The sequence below is a fragment of the Nyctibius grandis genome, chromosome 2, assembly GCF_013368605.1.
Source record: "Nyctibius grandis isolate bNycGra1 chromosome 2, bNycGra1.pri, whole genome shotgun sequence".
NCBI classification, from domain to species: Eukaryota; Metazoa; Chordata; class Aves; order Nyctibiiformes; family Nyctibiidae; genus Nyctibius; species Nyctibius grandis.
The window spans coordinates 60,134,000-60,145,842 of record NC_090659.1 but is presented as its reverse complement, the minus strand read 5'-3'; the positions used below and the strand labels follow the sequence as shown (position 1 = coordinate 60,145,842).

The window sequence follows — 11,843 nt, the reverse complement described above, 5'->3', positions numbered from 1 at the left end:
CGGTAATAGCAAGCTGCCACATGAATAAATAGTTGAAAGTGAAAGGAGGAAGGCGGATTGAGCAAGCAGCTCATGATAAATTATTAATTTCCAAAATGCAGCACAGAAAGAAGAAAACTAAACAGAGACCGAATCTTAGACGTTCACTCTTTACATTAAGTTTAATGGTTCTATCAACGGCTTCATATGACAGGAAATGATCTGGGCGTTTTGTTCACTTATTCTGGATGCCCTTAGTTTCAGAGAGCAACGGGTAACATGGATTGCACCTCGGAAGGGGACAGCTGAACTCTCCCTCTGGCTTTAGTGAGGAAAGAGCAGCGATGAAATCCGTGGACTGTGTGCACGTCATCCCACAGAAGGATACCGCCTCCTCTCCCTCTGCCCGCTCTGGTGCTGCCTCAGGCACTGCGGGACTTTTTTCTGTCACATTCCTGTGGCTTGCAATGCTCCTGTCCTCTTGTCTTGCAGCATTGTCTCTTTACCATGTTATCACCCTGAAAACAGAACTAGAATCTTTGCGCAGCGTGTTGATCTACAGGGTCCAGGCAAGGTCTCTGCTAGACCGGCCACCCATGCCCCCTGATGAAAATCAAGCGGGTACCCCTGTTTCTTCCTTCCAGCAAGAGTCTGCAGCTGGTGCCAGGCAGGTAAGCTGGAGGGGTGGATTTTGGCTTGCAGGGGATGAGCAAACGTGAGGCTGCTTTCACTGACTGTCGCTTCTCCCCGTTAGGAGAACAGGCTTCCCAGCCCTGGCCCAGCTGAAAGCTTCCAAAAGGAAATCTGGAACGGGAGCAGGAACAGGGGGAGAAGGTCTGTTGTCCACACAGAAGAAAAAGGTAAATAACACCCGGTGGAGTGGGTTGGGATGCCGCAGTTGGATACTCTCTTGAGAAAAGCAGCAGTGCTTGGCTCGTATGTTCTCCTGTCAGCCGATCCATGCTCCCTGAGCCTGTTAAGGTTTTTACAATTATTGCTGAATGAATGGTGTTAACTGTAGGTATATTCTCCTAATGGTTACCATACTGTTTAAGGTACCAGGTATTCATGCTATCTGCAGGTTGAACTTTGAACATTAGATCCCAAATCTGCTTCTTGTAATGGAGGTATTTCTTGACGATGCGGTAGAGTTGAGTAAGGCAACTTTAAATTCTTCAGACTGTCAATTGCTCAATTCTAAATCCATCATTCTCAGTTCTGGGTAATGCCTAACTTGTTTCTCTCTGATCAATATTAGGGAGGGAAAGCTATTATTAAAAATGCCAAGTCATTTTTCTGGGAAAACATGCTCATCCTGAAAGAGAGAAGTAAAAAGAAAGCTCCTTAACTTTAGGGAAGTAGGAGCTTTCAAAGAGAAAGCTGGCTTGTACCTGCCAAAAAAGGCGGACTACAAGGAATTCAGAAGTTTAGTGTCATTTCTGCATTAAAACAATCTATTAATATAATCAGTAAAATTAATAAAGGCTTGCCTATCCAGTAAGATCTTTTTATCATGGCCTTTTTAGAAGGTGCTTCAGAGAACACTGAAGACTGTGCTCCATAAAACACATCTGATGTGTATTACAATGTTGGAGTATTAATGGGATATATTTATTTCCTTGGGGTTTAAAATGCCTGCATTTTTTTTCTTTTTGTCTTTCCAAATGCAATGATGCCTGAGAGGATGAAATACAGAATTTTATTATAACAATTTGCATACATACTCTAATTGCACCGAGTAACTAAAAATGTTCCTGAGTTGCTAAATCAGTTCAATCTTCTTACGGATACTTTTAGATTGTGTTAACTGATGAAAGATCATAACTTAAATTATTAGTAGATTAAGTTAAAGTGGAGTAATTTGTAGGTAAAAAGTAAATCAGACTTTGCTTAATATGTGCTTTTGATGGACTAATGAATGTGAAATGTATTTCACTTAAGCTTCAGCAAGCTAAATAAAGTTAAGTTCTAGAGTATAATCAACCTACTTAACTCCAAGTCTCTTAAAAGAGAAAATTCATTTAGGACATCAGCCAAAATCCATAGGTTTAAATGGGATTTATTCTATTTCATTAGTTATCTTTGCTTCAGGGTCTTGGCTAAGAGTGATTTCACAAACAGGACTGAGGACAAGATTGCTTAAATTGTCTGTCTTGTAGCCTGTTTCCTATCACGGGAGCCACAGAGCTTCCCTGCTCTCCCCACCCTAGCACCTCCCAAATAAAAACTAGTGATCTTTTATACCTAAAGCACAAGTATCTTCAAAAATAAGGAGGCATGTCTTTTTTTTAGATGAATGTTATAGCATCAGTACTGTGCAAGTTGTTCAATTTCCTTCACAGTAGATTTCATCTTTATTCTTATTGCTATTTGAGGGTGTATGGGGGAGAGGAGGGTTTTGGGCAGCTCCTCATCTGTGCTTCTGGCAGTCGTAAGATTCTTCTTATCAGGTAGCCATCTCTGATTATTCGTATTTATCTTTCTTCGCATAAAATTCTAATTAAGCTACTTATTTCTGTAAGTTTTTTTTTTAAAAGATACAGCTGGCTTTAAAATTGTTTAGGATGGATAATAGAAAGCACAGAATATGAACATTCACTTAAAAGGGAAAAGCTACATAGGCTGACCTACTACAAAGCTGTTCTCTAATGTGACCATCATATTTTTGTATATAAAAAAGAAAAAAACTAAATTAGAAATCTTGCACGTATATAAAAGGTCATCTGTTAGACAGGTTTACCTTGCTGCCTGCTCTAATTACAACAAATTAAACTTGTCAGAGTTCAGTAAGATGTTACATCTCAGATCAACTTCACTGATGACCATGAACTTACTAGTCAGTGTTAAATTTTGTTCTAGCAGAGTGAGTGAGATAAGAGAACATGGTGTTGTTCATGGTGCTGAATCCTGTCTGTTACTTGGTCATGTACACAGAATTACTAGCCTTGCATTTTGATCTCTCATCCATTTCTGGGTACTGGAATCCCGGCAGCATCCGAATCGTCCTGCAGATGGACTGCCCTTGTTCGGGTATGATGGCAGATAAATCAGGGTATTGAGTGAGGTGCCTTGTTCTTGTCCTGTTTCTGTTTGCTTCAACAAGGTCTCAAAGTAGAGTCTGCTCTCATAACTAATTGTAGACCCATAATTAGCTTTAACATGGACCAATTCCTTAGAAAGTGAATACTTGAAAATATCACTGAAACACAATTGCTTCTTATCTGAGAGCAGATGTAAAATATAGAAAGAACCTCAACCAAGTTGCGGTTCGATTCTGTTTTATTTTTAAACTTTAAATATTAATTTCCAAAAATGGATGCCCCATGATTCTTTTTCGGCCCAGCACAGCCCTTCTTGAACATATGGAATTTCCAATTTACATTTTATTTTTCTATGTGCTTGATGTTGTGTGCATGAAAGTGGCCACGAATTAGAATTGTAAATTAGAATTGTAATTTAAATGACAATTGAATGAAAATGGATCTAACACAATGTTGTTCTTTCACATTTTTATGGGGTATGCATTTGTCTGTGTTCATGCATAAAACTTAGTCATCAGTAGTTGTATGCACATTCTGTGTGTTGAGAAAATTTCCAGCTCAAATAGGTTGAAGAGACGGGTTTCAAGAATCAATTCCAAATACAGCTGTACGGTTAGCAGTCAGAACCAGAGTTCTTGATACAATGAGTAGGAGTTAATGGGTGATTTTGAAAGGTACATATTATTAATATGCAGGCAGATAGATCATCTAACCACTTCTGGCAAATGTCATATCAAGACACATAAGAACAGAATTTTTCTTATTTGTCTTTCCTTTTATATATTTTTCTTTCTTTTTATAAATTTTGCCTGCAGAGGAAAATGGCTACACAAAAAAAAACCTCTCCTGAATTTTATACTCTGGTCACAATTATTGATTGCCTTCCCTGCGTGTTTCTCTCTAAGCTGTATGTGCGCTTGAGTCTAGGAGTAAGATACAGGTTCCATTACCTAAGCCAGTTCAATGTACGAATATCAAGTTTCATTTACATGTTCACTTTGTGCCTCGTTGTGATCATTGTTGTGGGATTCTGATTCCCGTGGCCAGCTGGGGAGGTGAGCATCAGGCCTTCTGTGAACTCAAATTCAGGCAACATTCTGCTGTGATCAGATTGGAGCACCCATGGACTATAATTACTTTGGTGTATTGAGGTTATCCATCCCAACCAGTCTGATTGTGTGTATGGAAGGAACTGAGGAGCAATTCTAAGTAATTCCACAAAACAGTGAAACAGGCTAACCTGGCATGTGCCTTGACAATTTTTTTACTAGCGGTTCCCAGGTTCTACCCCAATATCAGTTGTGTCCACAGGAAATAACTATTGCCATGCAAGCATGGTGTAGAAGTTGTGAGAGTTTTGCCATTGTTCTTGGTATAAGTGCCTTACTGACAAATTGATATATTTGTTGGCTAGAAGTGTTTTGACACTGTGTATTTTTGTTTTAGAACTCCGTGACAGAGAGAGAGCAAGAACTTTTACAAGTAGAACATGACTTTAACAATCTTTGAACCAAGAAACCTAACCTTTTGTTACTAGTCTAAACAAATGTGACATAAAATTCCCTCACCAAATATTCAAATTACTTCTTATTTTATTGTTTGAAGAGGGGAAATATAAGAGTTCTTGTAATAAAAAAAAAAAGAAAGGCCTACTTCTTGAAAAGATATGTTATTCTTTTTTGCTTCTGCTGACAAAAGGCTAACTCAAAAGGAAGTAAGCCCTTCTATGCGAAACGATAGAAAATTACTTGACAGAGTGCTTGCAATTCTACATGAACAATTCCACCTACTGAATGAATGAATCAGTGTTGTGTATTATGCAGAACATTGTGCAATCAAAAATACACAGAATAAGCACTATCTTTTAAAAACAATATTCTGCTTTATACTGTATAACAGAAGTCTACATAAAGTATTCTTAGTAAATTATTTCCTTGTTATTCTGATTGTAACAGGTTACTGGTAATTCTGTTAAGGTCAAAATAATGCTACCAATACTTTGAAGATATTTGTTAGATCTGAGTCATATCTGTAACTATGACCAAGCCACTTTAACGCAGGGACTGATTTAATCCATGATTAATGCCATATAAAGACTTCTTAATTAAAAAGCACCAAATTAACCAGTCTATAAAAATGCACAAGCAAAAAGTGAAAGAAGATCTCTTACGTTGAGAAATGAAGAAGTTAAGGGAAGAAGAACTGCAAATTGTTCAAGAACATGCATATAATTTATAAACTGAATTAGTGTTTAAGGAAGTCTACAGAGAACAGATCTAGACCAAAGAAGGAACCTAAACAAGCAGGTCTGTTTTTTAAATTTCAGGGTTTTTGCTTGTTTTTATTTCAGCAAAAATTAAGATAGAAATCTCAGACCTCAGATATCAAAACTTAATTTATTCATGAGTTCACAGATAACAAACTTGACATTTTCTTTGGATAGATTATAGAGTTAGATTGCAAAATATTAAAATTATTATACAAGTTAAATAATACAAAAACTTGCATGGGAGGACAAATTTGATTCTACCAATATCAGGTCTTAAATCATGCAGATATGCAAAAGGCTGCATTCCTCTCCCACTGTAAAAAGCTAGCTTTTTTTTTAAAAAAAAAATTGTGGTTACATTGCTCAACCGGTGGACAACACATCCCTTTACGTTCTCGCTGTGGTTTATAAAGGCATGTGGAGTCACTAATTTCTTCAGAAATGGCTGTTCTGTTCATAGAAGCAGAGACATTCTGAAATGTTCTTTTCCCCACCCACATCCCGCAGAGCAGTTAAAATCAGAAAAAAAAAAAAATGCTCGTCAAAGCAAAGCTGTTATATGAAGTCGCAAGAAGACGGGGCACACTTTGTTGTTCTAGATACACTCTCTTTTATACAGCTAGACCTCACGGTGACACTCCATCTAGATATTTTTACGTATTTATAAGACTTATCTTATGAATCCTGTATTCTGCTTGCATTATTAATTATTCAAAAATGCTTTAGACTACAAATCTGTTGCTCAGGTTTGATTTACAGTGGGCTGAAGGGCATTCAGGTAGAGCTTTTGATTTATTCTGCTCAGTACTGACAGTAACTATTCAACCCATATTTTGTAATGCATATATTCTTGATATTGTACTTCAGGTGAGATTTGGGTCCTTCTTGAAACAGAGTTGCTAACATTTCTTAACAATGTTAACTTTACTGAAAATCCCTGTTAATTTACTCAGAAAATATGCTCTATGTATCCATATCTTCTCCTTAATAGTAGTAGTATTCACTCTGAATTTGTTTCAATGAATTACTTAATTTTAAACATGTAGTTCCACTGAAGTCAAAGTGAAGTGCTTGTATATGCTGGAAATAGTTACGTGTCAGTCTTGGCTTCTGAACATTTTTTTTGAAGCATGTTGTTGTTCAATCCCTCAAACAATTTTTTAGATATTATCTGTCCTTTGCAGCTTTAGGTAAAACAGCCACTGTGCTAATTTCTGTTCTCTTTATTGTCATGAATGATACTGCTGTACCAGTATTTCTCTGTGAAGAGCAAGCTTACCATATTCTGTGGAGCGTTATTTCTATCTGCATAGACTAAAAAAGAGACAGTGAGATTTTTTTAGAGAATGTATGTACATTTAATACCTGTAGAATAAAGGAGAGTTGGTTTGTGTTTTAAAAAGATGGAAAAGATCTCAGACTGTATTTGAACTTGCTGATTTTAATTACTGTGTAGCAGTTCTCAGTATTGATGACTAGTATTTCAGTGCTGCAAACAACCGAAATGTAAATCCAGACTTGCGAACTGTGAATCAGGATAGTTTCAAGAATGTCAATCAAGTCTGCAAAGCAGGTTTAACAAGAGTTGCTAAAGCAGCCATAACTTTCACTGCTTGTGGATGCCACTCTTTGGTACCCAGCTGGATGGCAGCTGTTAGTGTGAATCATAACAAATCCTCTCATTTGGTTTGTGGAAAATCCAGTGGCCACAGTAGTGAGTTCTTTTAAAAGCAGGAATGAAAATTTTGATTTAGTTTACTGAAATATTAGGGGATCAGCAAATTCCATTCACTAGGAAAGAACTTTGCTCCAAAGGAGAGTGAATTAATACCTTGTGAAATAAATCGCCTGATGTGCTTTGTTGCGACTTCAGAAAATCACATTTGGATTTTATTTGGAAGCTACTTTTCAGAAAATTCTGTCGTGAGCAAGTGGGATAGAAAAATGACTGAAGTATAATACCTTTTTCAGTTTCGTGTTAGCTTGGTTTTTCTATTCCTTATCATAAGGCTGTGAATTCAGATACCTTTAAATTCTTCGTTTGAAAATCTATAGATTTTGGCACATTAGTATGGATAGAACTCAAGGACACATGCCAGTGTAGGAGACAGGAGCTGACAGCATAGCATTCCCGTTAACGTAGGTAGGGCTCACAGGTTGTGTGATCATTGTGACATTGGAGCGTTCCCAGACATGCACTTGAATCTTTGTCTGCTGCCAGCTGGCCCTGCTGAGTGCTGGTGAGCATCCAACCCTCTTCTGTTACTTTCAGGCAGGCCGCCTTGGAAAGGAGACTTAGATACAGAGAAAGGCTTCTTTTACTCAAATCTTCTCACTATCTGCTGTGCAGCGAGAGGCTTGTGCTGCTGGGCACTTGGTTGCACACGTGGGTATCACTGGCAGATGTAGAAACAGGATCCCATGGAGAAGGGCACTGCCCATTATAGCAAGAGTGGCCAAATCTGACCCACAGCCTTCTTGCCTGAAAAGAGGTAAACAAGATGGAGATTCAGCAACCCACAGCAGAATTTTCTCCTCTTGACTCGTAGTAAATTCATTTAGTTTCTGTCAGGTGCAGTAAATGTTACTGCTCTGTTTTCCAACCTTCAAAGTAGCACTGGAACCAGATGTTTTCATTAAAATCTGCTCTAGGCAAATGCAACTATCCGTTTTTTTCTTTTATCCTGTTCCCTGACATTTATGCTTAACAGATGTTTTTAAAAGATCTTTGTTTCACTTGCGAGCCTGTATTTTAACATACCGCAATGTTTTTCTCTGATCCAGCTCCTAGTTTCTCATTAGTGTCACCAGTCTCTACAGTTTTGAGTAACACATCAGTTTTGACAGATACTAAGCTATTTGTTTTGTGTGCATTACTTTGCTAACAGTCATCTCTGTATCTTCCCTCTCAGTCTCAGTGCAGATTGATTGAGTGTGGGTATCTGAAAGCATATTGAAAGTACATATATATGGATTTTGAGAATTTATTTTGAAAGTACCATGTAACCAGTATATATGACTAATATTTTACAGCAACTATGACTGGAAACTAATTCCTTTAAATAATATAGTAAACATCATTAGAAAATCTGATATCTGTCATAGCGGCAGGTTTGGGGTTTTTTTGAGCTTTTGCTTAGGAGATTAACACGGATAATTGATCTGATGGTTCGTAGCTCATTTGACTTCCTGCTACATTTTTCAATTATATGAGGACCAGAGATTTAGTATTGGTCTTACAATACAAGCAAGTATTACTTGTGCTACTATCTGAGGCCTCCTGGTTAGCTGCATGATCTCTGAAAGTTATCTAGTATGTGTCGCAGGATGAATTTTGTTTTGGCATGTTTGAGTAAGAGCTGCATTGAAATTAATAGATTATGTTTTCAAATAAATGGTGAGACCGAGAGATTTTTTTTCATGTCTTTCTTCCTTTCTTTTTAAAGTAGTTTCAAAAGCTTACTCTGTTCTATTACTGATTTATATTTCTTTGCTTTCAAAATGCTTTCACTTTGCAGTGCTGCAGGCCTGCTTGCAACTGATCGCTGACAGCAAAAGTGATATCCAACAGAAAGGTAAGAATATGTTCCATGATTTACAGCTAACTATTCCATGTATGAACTCTTCCATCCAATTTTATCTAACATCAAAGTTACTGAGTAATTGAGTTATGTTGCTGAATTAAAAAAAAAAAAAAAAAAAAAAAGACGTCCCTGCACCTGGACAACTCTTGCAAAATATCCTCTTTTCAGTGGGGAAATCCAGCTAGTGAGACTGGAAGTCTTGACCAAAAGTCAACTTTGTTGATTTTTGTGGCAGATGAAAATGAAGAAAGTAACTTTTCTTTCTGATTACACAAAAATTATTGTTTCTTTTAGATGATTCAAGCATTGTCCCTTGGCTTCTGAGCTTTAAACGTGGAACAGCTCTGGAAGAACAAGGAAATAAAATAGTGATCAAAGAAACAGGATATTTTTTCATATATGGCCAGGTGAGAAAGCTCAATTCGCTTCAGCATCTGATTTTTTAAATGATTTTTAATGCCTCCATACAATATGTTTGAAGTCTGTACCTCTTCATTCTGTAGGTTTTATATACGGATACAACATTTGCTATGGGACACCTAATACAGAGGAAGAAGGCCCACGTGTTTGGTGATGATCTCAGCTTGGTGACATTGTTTCGTTGCATCCAAAATATGCCACAGTCTTATCCGAATAATTCTTGCTATACTGCTGGTAAACATCTAAGTTTTCCTTCACTTTATTTGCAAATAAACGTTATCAAATAGAATCCATAATGTTGGGTGATTAAGTGTTATGGCAGTTGTAAAGAAAATGGATGGTAGTCATGGATCTGATTAATTGCAAAATTACAGAATACTTTCAAAAAATATTGTTTTTATAAAGTATCGGCAGTTGGAGGGTATGCATCTAACTTAGGTGATCTGAACAATTCCCCTCTCTCCATTGACTATATAACGTGGTCAGATACTTTGGTGCTTCCAGTTAGATGCCTGAAGCAGACAAAAGGAATACATATGGTTCTTACTGAAGATCCCAGTTTAACTTAGGGGTTGAATTCCACATTTAGTTATCCCAATAAAATATATAGGAGTTATGTTCTGCTTTGAAACATCATATATGAATTTTAGCCACCCGATTTTTGCATACCTTACTGTGGGACTTCCAAAGTCATTTCTTATCAGCTTAATTCTCCACTCCTTATGATGACTACTGCAGTTTTACTATTTGGTTAGATGAAAAATAGTTAATTCCTATAAGAAGCTCTTTCTGATTGCACAAATTAGAAACATCACAAGAAAGACCAACTGAAATATTTAATGCAAGTCCAGCAGGCTCAATGCTCAATATATATGTATATACCTGCAGTAGTATTTAAAGAATTATTGTCAAGGCCTATTAAACATCATTTGATAGGTCTTATCTGTCTGTCTGTCCCCCTTAATGGTGGATTGGAGGGTTTTCTCTTTTGTTATTTTCCAGCAAGATCTGTGTGAATAAAAACTATCTTTTTTTTTTCAATGCCTTATAAAAAAGTGGGTGACTTTGAGTGGTGGCGTTGACTGTTGGCAAGTAATGGCATTAAACAAATGTGATGGGGAAGGAAGCTAACATTTTTTTCAAATAAAAATAAGTTAGCTACTTCCTCCTGGCAATTTAGGCTGTCCAAACATTTTCTTTAACTTTCTGCCCCTCCACTCGCACATTCTGGCATCATAACCACCTTCAGTTTCATCTGTGCTCTTATTTCACCCTTGTATTACTCCCCAGCTTTCTTAACTAGGATCTCTACTCCATCCTGCCACTTCCACAGTTCCTGCTTCCCAAATTCTCACTCTTCTGCTTTCACCTGGAAAACCAAATCTCACTGCAATATCTCATGCTGTTGAGCATGTGTCACAGCAGATGTTAGATGTGCTCTCATCTCAGTGACTACAACTTGAAGGCGCGGTGCTTTTGGTTATCACATCAGCTGATGTGGGGCTGGCAGGAAGCAGACTCTTGTGCTCTGCAGTTGCAGTGGATCAGCTGATGTCTGGTAACTTCATTTGGTTGGTAAAGCTCATGACACCTCCTCCAGAAGTGTGGGAATGGAGTCTAGGACCAGCAATACCCAATGCTGACCTTGGCTGTCACATCACCATAACATGAGGAATCTGGGTACACCACTGTTGTGAATTTTTGCAGCGTTTGCTTAAGTGAACTGTGATATGCTGAGTGCAGAGTGGAAAGCAGGTCCAGCTCCACAGAGGACATTAAGTGTCAGCTTTGGGTAGGCTGCAATTTGTAAGATTGTGCCTAAAGATAGAAAAGCACTTATCACAAGTAACAAGCCATGCTTATATTTGTAAGATGATGTATAATGCCTTTTGAATATTGTTTATGAAAATAATGTATTTGAAATGTTAACTTAAAAATATTCCACATCTTTTGCCAGGCATTGCAAAATTAGAAGAAGGGGATGAACTTCAACTTACAATACCACGGAGAAGGGCCAAAATATCCTTGGATGGAGATGGTACTTTTTTTGGTGCAGTTAGACTCCTCTGAAGCCCTTCATTTCTGTTATTATGCTTAATGCAGTTTTCTTCTTTTCCTATGCCTTTGTCAGAAAAAATATTGAATTGTAATAAAGCTGCCAATTCAGTCTCTCCTCATCCACGACCAGCTTCTGAGAACTTTTCTTCGGTTTAATGAGCGAACCCAAAACAGGAAGCACAGCAGACATACTTGTGTGATATAACCATCATGTGATTACCAGAAAGCAAATTTATTTTAGACAAAAACTGTAGAGCAATGTTTTTTTGGCTTTGAAACAATTTCTTGTCCATAAGGCAAATCAAAGAAGGAGTTGACCATAAAGTATAGCATAAACAGAACCATTGACTATCAAATTATTATCCATAATTGAAAAGGAAAACTAAAACACAAGTACATCTTAGATTTACTTTGTTTCATCAATAAAATATTTGAAGTATAAAGCATGGGGAAGAAACATCAAACAGTAGATTCCTCATCTCAAAATGGAGG

At 37.3% G+C, this 11,843-nt stretch overlaps 1 protein-coding gene across 1 annotated transcript; it reads left to right on the top strand.

Moving 5' to 3' along the window:
- Nucleotides 1-323: 323 nt before the first annotated feature.
- TNFSF13B (TNF superfamily member 13b) lies at nt 324-11,363 on the top strand. The gene is made up of 6 exons (XM_068425594.1): nt 324-650; nt 734-839; nt 8,808-8,864; nt 9,168-9,280; nt 9,377-9,527; nt 11,251-11,363. Exons 1-6 carry the CDS (start codon nt 324-326, stop codon nt 11,361-11,363), a joined length of 867 nt encoding a protein of 288 aa, XP_068281695.1.
- Nucleotides 11,364-11,843: the final 480 nt, after the last annotated feature.

Excerpts from the sequence above, each read along its gene's own strand:
- TNFSF13B (XM_068425594.1), top strand. The coding sequence starts at position 324 with ATGAAATCCGTGGACTGTGTGCACGTCATCCCACAGAAGGATACCGCC. Across the intron at positions 8,865-9,167 it reads AAGTGATATCCAACAGAAAG|ATGATTCAAGCATTGTCCCT; the intron begins GTAAGAATATGT and ends TGTTTCTTTTAG. Across the intron at positions 9,528-11,250 it reads TAATTCTTGCTATACTGCTG|GCATTGCAAAATTAGAAGAA; the intron begins GTAAACATCTAA and ends ATCTTTTGCCAG.